This window comes from Alligator mississippiensis, chromosome 3 (genome assembly GCF_030867095.1).
Source record: "Alligator mississippiensis isolate rAllMis1 chromosome 3, rAllMis1, whole genome shotgun sequence".
Lineage (NCBI taxonomy): Eukaryota > Metazoa > Chordata > Crocodylia > Alligatoridae > Alligator > Alligator mississippiensis.
Genome location: NC_081826.1, coordinates 257,497,044 through 257,519,681, shown reverse-complemented (window position 1 = coordinate 257,519,681; position 22,638 = coordinate 257,497,044). Strand labels below are relative to the sequence as shown.

Genomic DNA, 22,638 nt, shown 5'->3' with positions numbered 1-22,638 from the left:
CCCTCCAGGATGAGGCCATCCCATGAATCAGCACTGTCTGGGAGTGGCCTCTGAGCCAGTTGTTCACTCACCACACTGTAGACTGGTCCAGCCCAGTACTTTCCAGTTTATTAGAGAGAATCCCATGGGAGACAGAGTCAAAGGCTTTACTGAAGTCTAAATAGATTATGGCAACTTCATGTCCTTCATCCAGATGGTTAGTGACCTGGTCATAGAAGGACACAAGGTTCGTCAGGCATGATCTGCCATTGACAAAGCTGTGCTGGTTGCTGTTTAGCACCCCATCTATTACCAGCTTGTAGTTGATGGCCTCCTTAACCAACATTTCAACAATATTACCTGGGACCGAGGTCCGACTGGCTTGTAGTTTGCAGGGTCATCCTTTTTCCCTTTCTTAAAGATGGGCACAACATAGGCCCTCTTCTAGTCATCTGGGACCACTCCTGAGTTCCACGATTCTTCAAATAGCTTGGCCAATGGTGCTGCTATAAGTTTGGCCAGTTCTTGCAGGACACTTGGGTGCAGGTAATTTGGTCCAGTGGACTTGAAGATCTCCAAGCTTTGTAAAAGATCCTTCACCTGTTCTGGGCTGATTTTATGTAGGTTGTTACCTTCCCCTTGTTCCCTAGGCCTCTGGTCAGATAAGCAGCCCCCATTGGGTTTCAGGAATACCAATGCAAAGTATGTATTCAGGAGTTCTGCCTTTTTGCATGCAGCAACTGTGGGCTGCCCCTAGGTATTCAGTAGAGGTCCCAGAGTGGAGCCCAATTTTTTTTCTTGCTCCATATGTATCTGTAGAAGGACTTTTTGTTGTCCTTTATGATGGTTGCCAGTTTGATCTCCAGGCCTATCTCAGCTTTTCAGCCTTTTTTAGCAGGTGTACCCCTTCTGGTGGTGGCAGCTGGATGTGGCAGGTGGGGGTGGGGGGTGTTGGTGCTCGCACACAGCTGCCGCTGCCACCCACCACCCTGCCAGTCAGCAGCCCGTGGAACTGCATCTACAACCAGCCATGGGAAAGCAGCAAAGTATAGTGGTGACCCCCCACCCAGCCCTGCTTGCCCCCCATGACCGCTTGTCCTCCCAGCCCTGCTCCTGGGAGCTGGCATAGAAACACACTTATTCCCCCCGCCCCCCCCGCCCACCATTGAGACCCTTGTGGCAACCAATCAGGAGAGTGAGCTGGGGTGGGGGGCAGGGAGGCACCGCAGTGTGCCGTGTGGGGCTGGTGGCACCTGGCATGCCCCTCCCCCAGGTAAAAGGTGAACATGCTGGGGGAGACGCCACCGCCATGCCCCGGAACATGTTCTGTCCCTGTCCATCCATCTGCTCCTGTGTACCCCCAAAGACTTTTCTAAGTACCCCTGGGGGTACACGCACCCCCGATTGACATCCCCTGACCTCTTCCATTGCCCAGGTGTGCATGTTAGTAGTAGCTGGGGAGTCCAAAGCTCTTAAAGGAAACTAAACTATCAGGAGGTTCCAGAGCAGTGGTTAATGTGTCCACCACCAAATTATTTATCCAAACCTCAGTTCAATCCAGTTTCACTAGGAGTCAGAAAAGATTGTCACTGTGTGGATATTTAATTATAATACTTAAAGCTGATTCCTGGGATCAACCCTTACAAGGCAAGAGTCTCACTGGGGTTGTAGAAAGGCAGCAGCAAGGTGCCAGACTTCCATGCGTAGACCCTGAGACGGTGCAGAGTCACTTGGAAGAACTGGATGCCTTTAAGTCGGCAGGCCCGGATGAGTTCCATCCGAGGGTGCTGAAGGCGCTGGCCAACATCATTGCAGAGCCACTGGCGGGAATATTTGAATGCTCGTGGCACACGGGCCAAGTCCCGGAGGACTGGAAAAGGGCCAACGTGGTCCCCATTTTCAAAAAGGGGAGGAAGGAGGACCCGGGCAACTATAGGCCAGTCAGTCTCACCTCCATCCTTGGCAAAGTCTTTGAAAAAATTATCAAGGCTCACATTTGTGAGAGCCCAGCAGGACAAATTATGCTGAGGGGAAATCAGCACGGGTTCGTGGCAGGCAGATCGTGCCTGACCAATCTAGTTTCTTTTTATGACCAGGTTACGAAACGCCTGGACACAGGAGGAGGGGTGGATGTCGTATACTTAGACTTCAGGAAGGCCTTCGATACGGTATCCCACCCCATACTGGTGAACAAGTTAAGAGGCTGTGACTTGAATGACTACACAGTCCGGTGGGTGGCGAATTGGCTGGAGGGTCGCACCCAGAGAGTCGTGGTGGATGGGTTGGTTTCGACCTGGAAGGGTGTGGGCAGTGGGGTCCCGCAGGGTTCGGTCCTTGGACCGATACTCTTTAATGTCTTCATCAGTGACTTGGACGAGGGAGTGAAATGTACTCTGTCCAAGTTTGCAGATGACACAAAGCTATGGGGAGATGTAGACACGCCGGAGGGCAGGGAACAGCTGCAAGCAGATCTGCACAGGTTGGACAAGTGGGCAGAAAACAACAGAATGCAGTTCAACAAGGAGAAATGCAAAGTGCTGCACCTGGGGAGGAAAAATGTCCAGCACACCTACAGCCTAGGGAATGACCTGCTGGGTGGCACGGAAGTGGAAAGGGATCTTGGAGTCCTAGTGGACTCCAAGATGAACATGAGTCGGCAGTGTGACGAAGCCATCAGAAAAGCCAATGACACTTTATCGTGCATCAGCAGATGCATGACAAATAGGTCCAAGGAGGTGATACTTCCCCTCTGTCGGGCGCTGGTCAGACTGCAGTTGGAGTACTGCGTGCAATTCTGGGCGCCGCAATTCAAGAGGGATGCGGATAACCTGGAGAGGGTCCAGAGAAGGGCCACTCGTATGGTTAAGGGCTTGCAGTCCAAGCCCTACGAGGAGAGACTAGAGAAACTGGACCTTTTCAGCCTCCGCAAGAGAAGGTTGAGAGGCGACCTTGTGGCCACCTATAAGTTCATCACAGGGGCACAGAAGGGAATTGGTGAGTATTTATTCACCAAGGTGCCCCCAGGGGTTACAAGAAATAATGGCCACAAGCTAGCAGAGAGCAGATTTAGATTGGACATTAGGAAGAACTTCTTCACAGTTCGAGTGGCCAGGGTCTGGAACGGGCTCCCAAGGGAGGTGGTGCTCTCCCCTACCCTGGGGGTCTTCAAGAGGAGGTTAGATGAGCATCTAGCTGGGGTCATCTAGACCCAGCATTCTTTCCTGCTTATGCAGGGGGTCGGACTCAATGATCTATGGAGGTCCCTTCCGATCCTAACATCTATGAATCTATGAATAAAGGCCCTCCTGTATTGTTTAGATCACGGCTGTCAAACTGGCCCTTGAAGGTTTGGTGTGCAGTCCCCAGATTCCTGCCTGTCTCACACTCCACCCCACTTGCTCCTGCCCTGGTGTCCAGGAGGGGGCTGGAGTGCCCAAGCTGCATGCATGGCAAAGGGAGCTGGGCTGCCTACACTGTAGGTGGGTGGTATATGCAGCTGGGATTTGTGGGGGGAGTTGAGCTGAGGTGCCTGTGCCATGGTAAGACTGGTTATACTGTGCACATGCTTGAGGGGGGCAGTGCTGGACATTCTGCATGGTGGGGAAAGAGTTGGTGGGGGAGGACTCCACCTACCCATGAATCTCGGGTCTGTGGCCTTCCCAGCATGCAACCCCCAGCTGCCCAGAATTTGGATAGCCCTAGTTTAGCTAATGCAATGTGTGTGGTACTTCACAAACACACGTACAAAATATAACATTCCTTCCACCATATACACATTAGCTGGGAAGTGCTGTGCACGTCAATGGCACTGCGTAAACAATGTAGGGCATTGCCAAATCTTCAGGGCAAGGACCTTACAATCTTAAGAATTCCTAGTGAAACCAGCTCAGATTAAATCTAAATTAACAAAAAAGTGACAATCACAAGCACTGTTGTTGGGTTGCTCAAGCTGCATGATGATTCGGCTTCCAGGTTTTGTTCTTCTGTGGAATTTTAAATGCTGCTGCTGGTAATACAGAAGTGAGGAATGGAGTGGAGATGGTCTGGGAGGTGTGAAGTGCTGTGCACATTGATAGCAAAACAGGATACTATGGGAGATGGTTTTGGAAAATTAAGCCAAATGGTTTGTTTGCATTTAGTGAGAATGTGGATGTGGAATGATACTGAAAGCCAAGAGAGAGATGTGAACAGGAAGGAATAGAATGGCATGTCAGGAAAGGAAGATCATGTTTCAGGTGCAGTGTGTTGATTGCATCACAGAGGAAAGGTGTAGCCCCCTGGAGCAGCACAGACAATGGCAAAGAAGGGTTTGGACAAGTATTGGGGAAATTAGGATGGGGAATAAGGCATGGAATTTGCACAAGCTGTAGAAAAAAGTAACAGCCATTCTTGAGATTCAGGCTAAGGACAGACGGTCAAAAAGCCTGAGCCTGAATTGATTCTGTCTTTGCAGGTTGGTCTAACCTGGCTAGGTTAAACCAGTTTGTATGTGTACAGACATTCCAGAAATGCAGGCATATGCCTTCAGTGGCTCAGGCTAGAAGCCAGGGGATGCTAGAGCAGTCCTTCCTTCCTTTCCACAGTACTGAGCTGGGGGGCGGGGTGGTCAGGCCCCTCAGGGAGGGAGCAATACCTGCTTGAGCAGGGAGTCGTGAGGGGAGATGGGGTAGCAGGGGAAAGCTAGGCAGACATCTGCAGTTTCTGCCAGAGCTCCAGCCAAGGAGCAGAGGGAAGGAGCCAGCTCTGTTGTGGATCAGAGAGCCCAGCCCAGAGAGCATGCTGGAATGCTGGGGGAATCTGGTTCAGCTTAAACCTGGAAGGGGTCTGGGACAGACATTGCATAAATGAATTTACCCAAATCAGTTAAACCTGGTTGCATTATCAGACTTATCTCAAACCAGTTTCAGCCATTTTGAAACAAACTGGTTTATGTGCACTGAGCATCTGTTGTTACAAGTGTAAATCAGTTTCTGATCACTTAAACCAGTTTGTGTAGTGTCTGTCTATAGCCTCAGTATCTGAAGAGATGGTGATAGGAAGCAACACCAGCAATTACAGATAGGCTTGGATATTATAGTGTCCAAAGCAGACAGAAGCTCACCATGTTACAGTGACTAAGATAGGATTCCTGACTGCACCTTCAAAATATAATCTATACCACAAAGGTTTTGCAGCTGAACTGCCAATTGGAGATGCAGCTTTACCCTGAGGAGGGATGAAGTCACCTCTGCAAACAACATGGCAAAGGATTCTTATTAGAATATATATGCATTTGATGGGTAACTCAACACAGTTATGCTAGCAGCACTATGATTACCAGTACTGTGTAGAAGAGCAGTTGTGTTGGCTAAAGCTTTGGCTCACTGCTTACAACTGCTGTGCAGCAGTGTGATCAGACTCACCCCTGCTGGTGAAATGTTTATTGGCTTGCATGGAATTTGCCTTGCATGTATTGTATTTAGCATGAAACCTCCTGCAGTGGTACTAGCCAGTAACATGACAGGTTGGTCTCAACCATGGGGAACATGAGCAGCAGTACTAAGGAACATGTGATGGGTTTAACAAACTTCTCTCCTTTCCCCAGGTACTCCCAACACTGGACATACTGACTGGTGTGAAGGAAGCTTACTTTAGGTATCCCGTTGTCTCCAGTCATCACGACTTGATGTTTTATTTTATAGATTTTGGAAGAACTGACACAGTGAATCACCAACAAGTAGTTATTATTTTGTAGTTTTTCTTCCTTTAAATGTAGCATGTTTCTCAGGACCACACACTGCTCAGGTTAATGTGTGTTTGACCTTGCAATTTCCCCTTTAAATGTTAACGTTTGTACGTGATTCAGAACAATGCCAAACACAAGAGAAAGTGGAGTTACGCAACCTACAAGATTATTAGGATACCCTCATCATAATTGAGAGACTGAACTGGTCTATGAGTTGTTTGTATAAGATTATGTTGTACTTATTCTAAAACCAAAAGGTAAATTGTATAGAAATCATGAAGACCTGTTTTTATATTTTAGCTCTCGTTTCATTTGTAACTCAGGTATTTTTTAAATTAATCAAGTTTATTTGAAGGCTTGTTCTTTTTCTACTACCACCACCTCACTGCATGAGTGGATAAGGGATAACATACAGAATTTTCTAGAGCTGCTGATGCTTTTAGGACAAACCTTGCAGGGTTGCAGAGAGGCTCCAAACTGCCATCTCTTCTACTGGCAAATTTTTCTGATTTCAGTTTTCTACTCTTATTCATGCAGTCTCTTTGCCTTTTGATTAGGAAAGGAACGTATATCTAAGCAGAAATGTATTAACCTGCTGCTTTTATAAAATCCACCTTTCAAACCATTGCTACTGCTGCCATATTGTTTAAAAGAAAACACACAAAGTCTGCAATTTAACACTGAAGTGGGTTTCGAAGTTTATTTTACCAAGAGCTGTCAAAATAGCATCCCCCCCAGCCAGCCAAAGACAAAACACCTTACCAGAGAAACCAAATCATGTTACAGTTGGACCAAGGGAATGGAAGGGAAGCAACTTGGCATAAAACAAGAGGCAGCATTCAAATAAATATCCTTTATTGAAGAAAAAAGGAGTCATTTTTAAGCACCAAAACTGTGAGTATGTTGTTACATCGCATGTACAAGGAAGGTGATTTCAGTATTGTGTGTACAGGTTTTAACTTTGAAGTCATGATAGTAAAAAACATGAAATACACAGCAATAAACTTACATTGCAGAAAAGTTTCACTAAAATAAAATAACAAAGGCAAACAGTTAAAACAATTGTTTTAGTTTTCATGTATTGCTAGAAATGCTTGCTTAGTTTTTACATTTTTACATTTGTTGCGTAATACTTTAGAACATGGAGCATTATTAAGTATTGTAAATTTGCAGGAGTAGTTTTACAATAAAATGTGCTTTTAAAACGTCCACTTAAATATAATTGTTAAAGGACTTTCTTAAAGCCAAGCACTGTGTGCTAGTGTTTGATTCTACTTACAATATTGCACAAAGCTAGTGGATGTCGAATCAGTTTTCCATTGGATAAATTTCTCATTTATTCAAACAAGCTAAAAAGAAATCGGTGTAATTAACCCTTTAATGGTTTCATTCATGCAAAGTGATTTGCAGCCTTCTGCATTTCATAAATTTCATGTTCTTCTCTACTAAGGAACACACGAGATGAAATTCGTATGTAAATTGGTAAGTAGCAATCATAGGTATGCTTGGAGATGCTAAGTGAGCATCTTTAATAATCACTCAACTTTCCACTATTCATGCTAGAGAAAAAGTGTGTCCCCTAGAAGGATGCAGACTTGGAAAAACCAAGCCACTCTAGGGTATATTACTTGTAGAAGCCTTGGAATTACCAAAGGAAGCAAAGCTACCTGACTGAAAAACAAGAGTTTTATTTAAAAGTCAAAGGCTTGGTGCTGTGCTTTGTATTTGCTGCCACCCTACTTACCAGGACAATCAACATTTTTCTTGTTTGTTTTTTTTAAAGTGATATACTGCTCGCTAATTGTCTTAGATATTGGCTTTAGACAGGTCCTTCCTCACATGCCTAATAGTACACTCACCATATTAGATTGTATCTGAGCATCCATACTGGAGAACAGAGGGAAGACCATTCCTGTCAAATTCTGAGGAGCAGGACCAAATATATTTAAAAGATCGAATTACAATAAAGATCCATCACTGCCAGACTGCAGATATGGCCAGTCAAAGCTGAACTCCTGGATGAATAGTTAGAGTGAATGGGCAGTGCAAAACAAATCTGTATAATAACCCCAAAAATATATTGGCATACCCACCTTTCCCTTCCTAAAAATTCTAATGTTTAAGTACATGTTTTAGCAATTTAAATATAAATTTATTTTGTAGGAAAACTTTAAATTACAGTACATTTATAGGATAAAAACAGCCATTGCTGTACTTCATACAGTCTTACATAGCAATAAACAGGACAATGTGCTTCACTATACCAAAGAGCACTTTGCAATAAAGTTTAGAATGAACTACTGTCTCTGTGCTCCAGTAGCATTCAGCATATGCAACATGCTCTATCAGTAAGGTGCTTCCATCTTCAGCTGCTTCTTTTTCCAACAAGCTTTGCTTGTTCTGATCTGATTCTCTAATACACTACATCCAACACCACATTCATGCTTATGGAATCAATACCAGTTAATACAGGTTTAAGTAATTGCATAAGTATTGCAATGAAAATAGAATCTGCATACAAATGCAAGTAGCCTTGATTTATAATGACACTCTTAAAACTCAGTGTAAGAAATGGAATAAAGGTAATATTAACTATTGAAAGTTTCTGCTTCTACTTCTCAGTTGGATTTCAGTAATGGCCTCTCTGGATCTGAAGACTTTTGATTTTTACAGGATATTATGCCAATACGCAAAATGATTTTAGACAATGAATAAAGTAAAATAGGTGTTGGCCTCCAATCTCTGATATGGGTATCAAAGGACACTACATATAACCATGATAACTTATTTCAGAGGTGTATACTGCAAAATCTAGGCTGCTGGATTTTTAAAAATTTCCAAGGTAACGTTTCAGAAAAAAAAAATCACCTAGGCTAAAAGAAATAATTTTACCTAAATAATAAGCAAAAGTGAAAAAGGTAAGTAATTTTAATAGATTTTGGAAACTTGCGAGGGTAGTACAGAAATTCGAGTAAATGCTAATCCCATTCCTGCTCAAAAGGTACCACTGTTTACATTTTCGTTGTTTGTAGAAATAAAATAAATTCTTTGTTCCCACCAATGAAAATTTCTTATTTCCCAAAGGACAGGCTGTGCTCTGTGTTCCTGCATTTACGTTATATATTCTATATTAGGAAGTTCCAAGTCCGTCCTTCCCTTCACCACTGGACCCATTTCATTTCACCAAACAGCTCTGATTAGAGCAAACATGCAAGTTTTCTTGACATGGAGCGCACAAAATCTTAATGCTGCAAAAATGTGTGGCTAGTAACAGAATAATGTAGCCACAATGCAGTAGCACAACCATGAACAGCAAGTGCCGAAAATCTCTGAAGAGAGATTTTCCATGCAGGCCTTTTCCTCCTTGCACAGACAAAGAATCGATGCACCTCAGAGTGACGTTTCCTAAAAAGCAGACATGTTCTAATCAACCTTTTGTCAGAAATGTGCCAACTAGCAGGGATTATCAGGATTTGTTGGCTTATGAATGTTGTATTTTCCCCGTATTATTTTTCCTAGATAAACCAACCGCAACAACAAAACCATTACAACATTAGAAAGCATTAGGAACATTTTTATGCTTGAAATTTAACATGGCTACATGAAATTTTTACATCTGGTGCTGGTGGTTTGTATGAAACCATGATGTCAAATGACTGCTGGGAATTAGATTCAAATCTATTTTTTATATTTTTTGGAACATCCACTGCCTTTCCTCATTAAAAACAGCATTTTGATATTAACTGCTATGCTCAGCACAACAGCTGTTGCTTTGTCTGAGTGCATAAAATATGTTCCTACAAAAAAGCAACATCTACAGGTTCAGTTCTGACAGGAACCTAATATACTAGCCAAGTACAGAATATATCCAGAACAGGATTACTTTGTTTTTTTTAAAACATGCACAGGTTTCCAAGGCAAAGTTGACAAATCATATGTAGGTGAATCTGAAAACTCTGCACCACAACACAGGAGGAGCTATTTAAAACACCTCTACATAGGGCTAGACTCGCAGATAATTTTTGTGCAAGGAAGGGGAACACTGCTCCCCATCTTTAAATTACACTATTTTCCCCCTAAGTCAGAAGTTTTGCTAATGCCCAACACACATTGTCTAGTCTGCATTTCTTTTTTTAGAAGCAAACAAACTGAATGTGTATCATCCCATCACTGCTATCCATTGAGCCACCAGGCTTCACAAATTGTATTGTTCTAATCTGTTTTGTGCTATGGCTAAAAATGTCACACACTTGACCAGCTTATAATGTGATGTAAATAAGGAATGTCAACAACAACACATCACATATACCAGCTACTTAACTGTATGGTCTAAGCTAAATGTTTACATATGATAAATTTTGAAAGTACTGTTATTGCCACAGAACCCAGCATAAGACAGCTTAAACCCACGTAATGAATAAATGTAGGGGAAAAACTTAAGTCCTAGGCCAAGCTAATGCTGGATGTGTCAGAGCTGATGTTCTGTCAGAGAAGGATGCTGCCCTGACAGCTGGTGCATGCAGCAAAATTAGTACCACTTTGGAAAATGCTGCTCCCAAGTGCTCCTTTGAAACTGAAAATATTTCAGTATTGTCATAAATAAGGCAACAAGCTCAAGAAAATGCCTCTAATGCCAAATGCAGAGTGGCAAATTCTTTCAAAACATATGACAGATCTTTATTTTTGAGAACAGGTGCTGCAGAACAGCCCAAAGGGTTCAAGAGAAGAGGTTCACTTAGGTTATAGTTGATTGCTAAGGTAGGTCTTCTTGTCCTCACAGCTATTTTAAAAAAAGTAAATGGCGAGATATTAAATCTCCTGTTATAAAAGTTAGTGGAATATGCATTCCATTACACAGCAGCAGCAACTCCTGACTGCTTTAATGAAAATCAGTACATTAATTTGTCTTTCATAAAATGAATACTGAACAAAAATATCGTTTTCCAAGAAGGAAAGGGGTGGTGTGTTTCTCAAACACACTACATGTCATTTTAGTGAAATACAACACTAGTCAAGACTCAACTTTCGTAACTGGAACATTTGTCAACCAACCAGAACATGGAGCCTTTAACATGGTACAAGATTACCTACAACCCTGTATAGCTGTATCTTTCAAGACAACAGTGTTATAAGATTAGCTGCCCGCAGCTATTAGTCAGTTTAGGATGACTTCTTTTTAGGTATGTGTTGCCCTGAAGCTGAACCCTCTTCCTTTAGAACCATATACAGCCAGGGTTAAAAGGAAGAGCATTTTTTCAGCCAAGTAGGTTGGGTAGGCATGATGTACAAATACTTCTGTAGCCACTTAATGGAAATAATAAAAACTAACAGAAGAAAAGCATAAATCTCACAAATGAAGTGGAAGTATGCAAGTCCTGCAAACTTCTTTAAGCGTTTTTTAAAGAAGGTTGCTTACAGTAATTAAACAAGAGCAGTTCAAACTAAGAGAGAAAAATAAATTTTAGGTATTATCATATTACAAAATATTGCTTCTTATAACAAATTTGTAGGTAAAGATATAACTATTAACTCAGTTTCACACAACTAAATATTACTCTTTAAAAGAATGTGGAAAAGTGTTAAGGTGTAAAACTACATATGGCCTTCTAAAGAGGTGCTGGAATATGCCATGTTAAAATGTACCATGTTGTAAACAATACATGGGTGAATACAGGTATTCTGCTGTTTTTTGTTTTTCATTATCCTGCACAGTCATTTGTTGTTGCTTTTCATACTAACATACACTTCTTCACACTCAAAAGAAAAATTAAAAAATAATCTTAGTTGCACTTCCATTTACATTTCTCTTCTTATGGTACAGCTAGGATTTCTGCTCTTTTCTGAAGCATTCACTGTTGTGTAACCAGCTCGTCTGGAAGTAGCTATATAATTCATTTTACAAGCAGATGATACTTTTCAGTGCAATGAAGGGTAGGGTTCATAGCTGTCCTGATGTTTTTAACTGCATCTCTCAGTTGTTTTGTCAATGCAGCGTTCTCCCAACTTAAAATATCCCTCATTTAACTGGCCATGGATACTTATGCAAACAAAAAAAAAGTGCTGAAACAAATGGGCAAACATGCTGAAGGCCATCTCCTCCTCATTATGTGCGACAGCTAAATGTAGCTTTTTGCCCAGCCAAGAATTTCTAGAACAAAGGAAACATCACCTGAAGATAAATATTTCAGGATTTTTTTTCTTTCCCCCTAAGCTAAACCATTTGCCAAAGAAAGCCTGCTTCCCCAGCGTGGCTTGGATGGTCGAAACTGCTGGCTCTGAATTTTCAGAAATGAAGGGGAAGAATGGTCTTCAGCTGTGGGTTCTCTTCTTACTTCAGTGGCAATGCATCACCTGTGAAAACAAATAAATACATTTAGGTGGTTCGTTTCAATTACTGAGCACATCCTCTCCCTTACCTATTATTGCAATTTCTATGAGGATTACTGAGAAACTTTTTTGAACCTCTAAGATTCTCCCTGCTCCCAGATTTGGACAACCAGTATAGGGAGGTGAATGCCAACTTTTAAATAGAATAGAAACAGTAGTGGAATATTCTACTTTAAATTCTCAATTACAATTCATGCATCTCTTAGTGGGGGAAAAAATAAAGACCTATTTGAAATAGCAGTTTCCCACATAAATATGACATGGCCCTTTGTTGGGAGAGGGTGGGGCAGGGAAGGGGGCAGGGAAGGTAGAATGATTTTCCAGAAATCTTAACTACCATAGCATAACATGACTGAATGCTGCCTTCAAGCAGAGCCCACTCCTCAGCCTCCCTCAATTTCTAGCTGAAGCTTTAAAACTACAGTAGTAACCCTGTCACATCCGCTGCTGAACTGGCTGCAGCTTTCAGCCGTTGAGCCGAAAACTATTGCCCATTTGGCAGTGGCTATGATGGGTTCAGAAATGTGATTCTGAAGGATGCACTCCACCTGTCCTGGGGTTAGGAGAGGGCACCATTATAGAGGGCAGAAGCCATTACAGTTTTGGTGTAGAATCAGCTTCCTTGCTTAAGACATGCACTTCAATTTTGAAGGGCTAATTTTAGGGGGAAAGATGCGTGAAGTATACAAGAAAATGTGGTACCTTCATAAGAAAAACTGCACTTTCAGAATGCAATAGAGGTAATTAGTTACATTAATAAATATGCATTGTGCTCTCACAGCCTATACACATTTATAACATTTATAAAAATCCACAATTCTATATTTTACAAACTTTGATCGCTCTCTTGCATTAAAATAGCAACTGCTGTTAAAGAAAAACGAAAGTATCCACTAACAACTCCGCCACTTTTCCAGTTTTCTGAGCAAGAAGCAGACCCAAAGATCATAAGGTTATCTTCATTAAATTCACTCAGATTTTATTCCAATTTATCCTGGACCTAGATTTCTCTGTGATGTTTCTTTTAAAGCTGTTATTTTAAGAATGCAGGTACTGCAAAAGTACAGGACTAAGAAGGGAGTCTCTTGTAATACAAGGATATTTAGTTTCTATAGACTGTATTCTGTTCATTTCATAATGTCTGTAGCTCTATAGCATAAACACTTTCAGTATGGAGCAACACAAATTTACAGAGTTCCAATTTAAATCAGTAGTTTCATCCCTTTAAAAGGTATTAAACTGATTTCCTTGTACTGGAAAACAAGTGCTACAAGTTCTACAGCAGTTGTTTGTTTGGGTTAGTTAAATTCCTGAGTAATTACTTCTGTTGAATCAATTTATACATGTAATCAACTCAGGTTATCAAGTTATAGCAATCTGACAGAACAGATTTACATTCACTAATGCTTTGTGGGGGGGTGGGAGGGTGTTGTAAAATCAAATTAATTTCAAAGGTTCCTCCCTGTTCCCCCACCCCCAAAATTTAACAAACTATTACAGACTAATCAAAAAATCATCTGTTAGCCAGTTACATCTGGCTGTAGCATTTCCACGGTAAAATACAACCTAGTAAAGAGAAGGAAATAACTATGTGCTCATCTTTAGAATATGTAGCGTGCACTTTCTGCATGGTGCTGAGTCCCTTCAAGTCTTACTGACGTCAATGGGAGCTGAAAACTGCATCTGGCAGGGCTGCATTCTTTATAAGGGAAGGTGTTCACTCCCATGGTGATTTGGATTTGTGTAACACTTGTTGAAAAAGATGGATGCTGATGCCCTAGAGATTCCTCAGATAAAAAAGGGAAGGATCTTACATGCTGTAGTGTATCAAAAGTAAACAAGGTTTAATTAGGCCCAAATGTATTTTGGCAACATCTAAGAAACTGAGAATAATGCAGCTGAGAAGTCAGCCTCAAACTGCCATTGTTATTTCTACTACTGAAGCTCCCACATGAAATCCTAAATTCTAAATACTGGATTCTGCCATCATTTTTAAGTTAATTGGGAGTTTTAAGTGATCAGTGACTAGAGCTGGAAGGAGGGGGAAAGAGGGAGAGACAAGGACTGTACACACATTTAAACAATCTGGGAGGATTCTCCAAGGTTTGTTTTTGTGGTAGAAAAAAAATCCTCTCTCAGACCCACACGAAAAAACATTTGAATGCTGAGGCCCTGAAGAGCGCTGAGTTTGAAGAGCTGACACTATGCAGCCACGGTGGCGGGGCGGCGGGCTGTGTACCCATCTCAGTATGCTTTGCAGGCTCCCTTAGTCTGCCTGACAACAGTGTATAGGGCAGCCCTGACTGGCTAACCCAGACTGTACAGACATTCAGTCTCCCAGAAGAAACTCTCCTGCAAGTGATTTAACCCGTTATTCCCAGGTTATTTTTCTCTTGGAGTAGCCATTTTTATTCTCGGAGGAAAAGCCTGAACATCTGTACACTCATGATTTCCCCTGGGAAAGCAGCAACTCTCCCAGGAGAAACTGAATGTCTATACAAGGAATGGTCAGTGATTGTGCTGAGATCCAAATAACACACAGATCAGCTGAGTTTGAGTTCTGTCAGGAGTTTAGTATATCTGAATATTTGGGGTTTAACAATTTCCTTCTTCCTAACAATACTGATGGCAAAGAATAAAGTTAAAATGAAAACTGATCAATTAACACAGTCAACTTCCATTCAGTGGATGAATTACCAGCCAGGTAAATTACCAGCCAGGAGAAAAGGTAGCATTTATTTACCTTTTCTGAAATTCAACACTGGGTATTTTATATTATTGTTGTCAAATCATTTAATCATCATAATGACACAAAACCCACAATCTTTCATAGTCACAGTACTGTGCCTCAAGATGTAGACACTCATCCCTTTTTAAATGACTGTATACTTATACTAACCACCACATCTAAGCTATGGCACTGACCTTAACCCCACATACCCTTCACTGTATTACTGCATGAAAACATTTATTTTGCTGCCCACCATATATAGTTTGAATTTGATATATATTTATAGCATTCCTCCCCCTGCTCCCCCAACACAGCCATGTCCTAGCTGTAGAAGAGAACTACTACAGTAGAGTATTGCAGTTCAGGACAGAGACATTCGAGAAATCTTTCAATGTCTTTACACTACCATCTCAGCCTTGATTTTGAAGTCTAAAATCCCTAGGCAATTTTTGTTCTGTTCATGAACTCATTAAATAGCTAGCTGAAATCTAATGTTAGCATTTGCATCACATCAAACTACAGTGCCTGGAAGTTTGGGGGGGGGGTATGATTAACAGAGGTGTAAATTACACTGGCTTATTTACTGTTTATGATCTAGAAATCTAATTAATCAGACCCTTCACAGATCTGAAAGAACCTATCAAAAAAACAGCCACACGCAAGACTTCAGTATGCTTAGGAGTCATATCTAATCTTCTTTGACTTAGAATTATTCAGCCTGAAGTCAGAAGCACCCTGTATTTTTACAAGTCAGAAGCAATTATTAGAAGATATCTGAAAGGTAGGACTATATTAAAGATTGATTATGTGGCTTTATTATTTATGAAAGGTCCTTTCAATTTTGGAAGGTACACAGTCTCTCTAAAACACGCTATAACAAATTGTAGCTTGCTGTGGGGACAATTTCTGTCATCAGCTCAACAAGAAAACAAGCTATCATGAGGCGAGGGGCCAGGAAAATATTTATCTCACTATAAATGTAAATCCCTTTCAAATGTCAGTAGTTCTAAAGTCCCATATAGACTCTTTTACCAGCCTGCATATCAAGGACAGTTAGTCAAATATCTACGAAGCATCCAAGACTGCAAGCCATAACATTTAGCAGCTATTTTACACAAAGTGCTTAAAAAGATAGAATTAGGAACATTACAGGTTAATTTTCCCAGTCCGTGCAAGGCAAACTTTCCTCCTCATCTTCCGACTCTGGTGATGCTTCCTTAATTCTTCGAAGTGCTTCATGGATGCTACGCGTCAGAGGATCAGTGTCAGGCAGAACTGTAAAAGATTCACGCAGAACATCCTTTTGCACCTTCTTCAGCTTCACTCCTTTCCTAATCTGTGCCAAGATGTTATTGCTATCGTCTTCATCAGGGAAAGGAGGGAGACTTCTCTGCTCTACTTTTCTTAGGTGAAAACTACCACGCTTCAAGGAAGCCAGCACCTCATCCATAGGGGAACTCACTATAGTAGACAAAAACATGGCCAGTGTTAATCTTAATGTATTTATTCATGCCAGCATCTTCACTTTTATATCTTCAGTTATACCAAGTAATAAGATGATGCCATTTCTTAGGTAATTTTAAGCCCTAAATAAATCTCAATACCATGGATACTATGAGATAACTGTTAATTGTTTCCATCTTTGAGTGCATTTCCCCCCTTGCCACATAAAATTGATGGAAAGACAAAGTATATCCAAATTTGTATGTATACGGATTTCCAATATTAAAAAAAGTAACTAAGACTGAAAAAAGGGAGCAACAATATTACATTGTACCAAACTAATGAAAATCTGGAGAAAATGGTATTTTAAAAAAAATGCACAACTGTGTTGCTCCAGCAGTATTCAGTTGCTCCAAATTATTTTAGCATTTAACAGTCTCACATAAATTTCGGTTTTATCAGAATGGCATGATGAGAGTGCTCCTGCTATACTTGTCATACTATGTTGATGAGTGAAAATGTCACCAGAAAAAATGCTTTTTTATTTTTTTTGGTAGAAGTGCATGAAAAAAAATGTGTTGTATAGAAAAGTTTACATCTATATAAGCCTGCTAAATACAAGCATGTACCATGAATCAAGACCTTTCCTATGAAATCCCAGATATTCCAGTTGTAATGGGGCAATCTGGCCAACACCTCATGCTCTTGAAAATCTGATCCTCTTGCTCACATGAAATAACTGCATTTGTACACTGGTTTGCATCCATGGTCAAGGTGTTTTCCAAAAAAATGGGAAACTGCTACCCTCTCTCTTTTACAGATGGATTAAGGAATGCACAAGTTGGTTGAAACTAACCAAAGCAAGTTCACCTAGTGGGTCCATGGAAATTGGAAACAGAATGTCTCCAAACTAAGCCCTATTTACAATTTAGTAAACCTCAGTTGCCCACTAAGTTTAGATTGGTATAACTAACTATGCACTGAGATTTATCTGCAGGATTAGTTTGCAGCTTTAATTCTGAATAAGTTTGGCTGGGGTTTTTTAGAAGAGCAAAAAAGTAATCACATAAGCGAATGTACACTTGCAACTATCTTACTAGTTTGATCAAAACAACATATATGATGAAACCTACTTTAAAAGAAATTATTTTTTTTAAATACACTCCAATTTTGTGTGTGCATACCAAGTTGCTTTAATGCATCAAAATGTTGAGGACACTCTCCAAAAATCAGAGGGGATAAAACAAAGCACTAAAAAGCCCCCTGATGTACTTCAACTGGCCCAAAGTTTCTTCTTTAGCTTCATATTCAACATAAGACATTTCAGATGAAAAGAAAGTTTGAGAGCCAAACCTAAAGAGAGGTTGTCAAAACAAGATGAATTTACATAAACAATTAACTGCAATAAGTCAGTGTAGTTCCATGGTATCACTTAACAAGTGCTGCTATATTCTTCATTTCATGGATTTTATAATCTCTAACACAATCAATGAAAACCAGAAATCTGGAGAGTAAGCATTATCCCACCTGGGCACAAGCTGACTGGTAAACACCAATGCCCTGCCAATGCTGATAGGAAGCTGTGCAGGTATATAGAACTGCATGTGCAAAGTTTCTTCAGGACTGGGACTTTATGCTTACAGCAGCAGAGTTGCAGTGGATGTCTTTCCACGTTGACTTCACTACCCATCTAAGAATCCTAAAAGACAACTTGTATGATACGCCCATGCTCCTTACAGTTTGCCTGGTACAAAGTACCGCCTTCAGCCATTGTAAAGAGGTCTGGTTGACAACATTTTTAAATGTTGAAAGAACTATGCAAGTGATTAAAAATTTGCTTCCAACTTTGTAAACTGTCAAACATGCATGTTTACATTCAGACCTCACTCACACAGTTATGGAATTCATAGGTTTTTAGACATAAATCTGGGGAACACTTAAAAAATGTTTTTAATGATTCAAAAATTGATTTCTGGATTTTCCTGAGTCACTCACCACAAAGAAGTTCAAAGAACATTTATTCTGAACGGGGAATCATGGAGCAAAAAGTAAGGCTAAAAAGACTGGGGTCCCCATAATGCTTCCATGAATGAGGACCTTCCATTATTTATGGCTCTGTTTATAGCTCTGGGCCTGTCTACAATTAAGGATAATTAAAATCACAATACTTGCGCAAAGCAAAGAAAACAAAGGTCATTAAATGAATGGTCATGATAATATAGAAAACACAGGTCATTAAATGAAAAAGTACCAAGAGGAAAATCCTATATCCACTGCATACCCACACACCTGATGGCCAAGGTTCCTGTCCAAATTGGTGAGGAAAGATGACTTTCCATGCTTTTCAAAGAAACAAAGAAAACCAGGCACTGACATTTTAAAGCCACCTGTGTTTTTAAACTACTGATAAGCAGCCTGTGGTAGTTTATTCAAGGCTGCCAGTACCAACTAGGTTGATGTAGAAATTAGTAAATATATAGAAATGAGGACAGCACAGATAAGGTAAGTGTTAATATTAAATTTGTTTACATACAGTTAAAAAAAGCTGACTGAATAAAATATATATGCTTTACCGCCAAAGCTTTCCATGCATTTCATTATCTCTGTTTTTGCAGATGTGGAAACAGAGGCACAGAGGTAAAAACAACTTGCCAAAAGTCACCCAGAAGGCTACTGACAAAGTCACAAAGTAAGCCTGGTCTTCCAAATCCCAGCCCAGGACTCCATCCAGTAGGATATAAATTTCGTAAAGTTCTATCAACTGAAACACCTGAGCAAAAACTGCAAATTGTATCTGAGGATATATGGGATTAGAGAAGAGAGTAGAAGTGGGAGGGACTTCCGGGATCACTGAGTCTAGTCCCTGACTAAGGCAAAAAAAAAAAACGCATCATGCTTGAACCATTAATAAACTTGTAATCTTTTTCAGCGTATACTGTACGTATAACTGCTGCACACAACAGTGAAAGTTCCCATAATTTGAACAGATGAATTTTTTAGTCTAGGGAGCTATGCCAAGTGTTTGTTGCATTACTTTTTATACAGAAATATTAACACACACACTTCTATAGAGCAGGCCCAAAGAGGGGAACAAGCAAACTGCTAATATATTACTTAAAAGTTAATTACAGTCAAATAAATATAAATATAAGTATTACCTCTTCTCCTCTGCAAACCTTCTAGATCACCTGTCTTCTTTAGTTTCTTCTTGGCACTGACTAACTGACTGCTATCAAAAAGATGTGCTGATGGGATACTGACAGACTGTGGGACTTCTTTATCCTCACTCTCCTGTTTAATGAGGCTGTCACATTTTCCTGAGGATTCTGTGGCATCTTCCTTGGTAGGCAGAGGTGGTGGCGGTGGTGGTGGCGGCAGTGGTGGTGGGGGCAGAGGAGGATGAAATGATACTACAGTAACAGTATCTGGCTGAGGGTCATTACTGGCAAGAACTGGAAAAGTACTCGCATGAGACAGTTCAGAGGTAACACCATTAGGAGGTAATGAAATATCTTCAAGTTGTTCTAAACTCCTAGGCTCCTGGGTTTGTAAAGGCTGGGTCACTTTTCCTGATTCTGTCTCTTCAGTTTTCTCTTGGATTTGGGAAGTTTCTGGCAGAGATCGAGGTTCATCTGTGCAGGGTATTGAGCTAGCTGAACTTTTCCTTTTTGCGTGAGCCAGTCGCAGTCTGGTTGATTTAAGTATAACTTGCCCAGGGTACCGCTAAAAGGAAAAACGTTATTTAAGATTAATTGAGGGTATGCAATGTGCTATTCTAGATGCTGAAAATGAACTGATAAGGGCTTTAACTTTTCTGATTGTTACTGTATTGCAAAGGAATCACATCCAAGAGCTATTATGCTCTACATTTTCAATGTAAAGCATTCCAATGATGTAACATTCCAGTACATGGCAGCCTAGTGATGACCTCTGACATTAACAGTGTGAGCATCATAATTTGCAATATAAACCCATTGCTCAGTTTACTCCAAATGATATTTAGCAAACACTAAAATCCCCTCCCTCTCCTACTATGCATACTAGATGTATACAGTTGGCAAGAGTAATGCATTTGGAAAAATTGGGAGGAATAGACAGGAATGTTCTTTGGAGGTTAAAAATGCTGCAATTACTAGGATTAAGGTCCTTTTCTCCCTATTCTACTGCTTACAATAAAATAGCAGAAAGATCCTCAGGTCTTATCAAGGCTGAGTTGCTGCCTCCCTATCAATTCACTCTTCATGTACCAAGTTTTACTCAGGGACACAAGTGAAAAATCAGGACTTCATTAAGAACCAAATACTGGTGGTTTTCCTAGATAGTAACAACACCACCACCACCAGTCCCCCTTCTCCTCATTCCACTCAAACAGACAAAATAGCCCTCAGTAACACCATCAGGCCATCAAGCTAAAAAAACAAAAACAAACATCTCAAAATGTAAATAAGAATTACGTAAGAAGACAGCAGTTAATATTTTCCAATAGTTCTGTTCTGACCCTCCAAACACCTGTTGTTTTCTTTCAGAATATAGTTTCAAAGCAATTTCAACCTGGCTCCTAAATCTGTATCTACCACGTCACTGAAATCTACAGCTATATATAAAAAGGCTGTGGATTAAATTAAATGCTGATTTTAAGACACACAAGGGAGATTTTCCATCCAACAGGTGAAACACGCACTAGCCCTAAATATTTTGCAGGCTTGCAAGCTGTTTAGGTGTACACTACTATTTTTTAATAGCACAAAACTAAACAAAGTATCCAGATAGTAATGGAAAGTCTCTTAATTTTATTGCTTGTTCTAGTTTTATTGCTTGGCTATGTAGACTAGCAACAGCTACAAGCATTTTTGTATTCAACTCCTCTGTCTATCTGTCTGGTGTCTCTTCTCTGATACTTTGACTTCAAACTCCCTTGGGAAAGAATTGTCAGGCATTATAATTGGAGGGAGGAGTGAAATGATCCAATGTGTGTGGAACATGGCATATAGTTTGTACTTCTGTAAAAGAAACACTGCAAACTTCGTTTAAGTTCTTCATTAGCTATAAGAAATGAGAAGAGGAAGGCTCAGCACATAGCTATGCCAGAAATATCCAGAAGTTCATTTACCGTATCTTGTCCTAAATCCTAGAATGCAGGGAATTTTAACTCCTATTCTCCAATGAATGCTTAAGTATTTAACGAAGAATATTAGATACTACACAAAGCTATTACAAGAATGTAATTTAAAAAAAAGAAAAAAAAGAAACGATGAAAAAGATTAGTCACTTTTCTTTCATTACCTGTTTAAATGTGCGAAGCCTGTCCAGTGTTTTTTGTCGCTCCTGACTAACCCAAGAGCTTTTTCTTTCCTCTTCATCTTGCAGTTGATCTCGCTTCTGAAAAAGGACATAAAAACATGCCAATTAGTTTTACTGCGCAACGCTTAATATCATACACATATGCATCTGGATAACAACTCTGCCAATAATTCAGCAATGCTGAATAACTTGACAAGTACGGTGCCAAATAAACATTTTTATAAACTTGGAAACCAGCCTTACCTCTTTGTTGCTCATTTATAAGACTACTCTGCATTTTGCAGCGTTAGGCAACATAACATATGTCCCTTATTTACTGATACTATAATTATGAACTTAGAAAATAATCCCTAAAAAGATAGACTGAAATGACTGAGATGGTTTACCTTAGAAACATGACAGAGATGGACATGATAACCAATACTGAATTTAGAAAATGGTACACAGTAGATCGATATGGAACCTTATTCAATTTATGACAGCCCCCTTATGGCACAAGGGGGCAGTCATAAATTTGAAGGCTGCAAATTCAGAACTGTTCAAGGGAGGTACTTTTTCCACACAGTACAGTCAGAACATAAGACTAGTAACCACAAAGTATTGTTGAGACCAAGAGTTTAGCAGGATTCAGATAAAGATGAAGCTATGCTTAAAAGGAATATTCATGTTTTAATTCTAAACTGACCCAGCACTTTGAAAGGTATATAAACCTTTACATTTCAGAGCATAAATCAATCTCCAATTTCTGGGAGGTAGCAGGATGTTTTTCCTGGGTATTGGTTATCCAATAACAGCCTACTTTCATGTTTCCTTCTTCTGAAGCAGCTGTCACTGCTCAGTGTTGGAAGTAAGTGGACTTAAGGGGATGATTTCATCCAGATTGTGTGATCAATTAATGCAATAGGACTAACCAAAGTTAAACTAAAAACGTAAATAACTGAATACCAAAGCACACTACTTAGGTTCCTGCGCCTGAAAACATACTACTTGTAAAACAAGGAATTAGCCCACCTAGGAGATGTTTTTAAAAAGGATTCAAAGGTTCATTAACAAGAGCCCCATTTTCAAACGT

General features: G+C 40.3%; 1 protein-coding gene across 1 annotated transcript in view; it reads right to left on the bottom strand.

The window, feature by feature from the left end:
- Nucleotides 1-6,542: 6,542 nt before the first annotated feature.
- Nucleotides 6,543-22,638, bottom strand: part of JMY (junction mediating and regulatory protein, p53 cofactor) — a 109,428-nt gene continuing 93,332 nt past the window's right edge. Inside the window, exons 8-11 of the mRNA XM_006263718.4 lie at nucleotides 21,549-21,644; nucleotides 19,424-19,988; nucleotides 15,973-16,283; nucleotides 6,543-12,055 (exon numbers count right to left, since the gene is read on the bottom strand). Coding sequence (XP_006263780.3) covers nucleotides 15,976-16,283; nucleotides 19,424-19,988; nucleotides 21,549-21,644 — 969 coding nt within the window. The 3' untranslated portion in view covers nucleotides 6,543-12,055; nucleotides 15,973-15,975. The remainder of the gene's footprint in view (nucleotides 12,056-15,972; nucleotides 16,284-19,423; nucleotides 19,989-21,548; nucleotides 21,645-22,638) is intronic.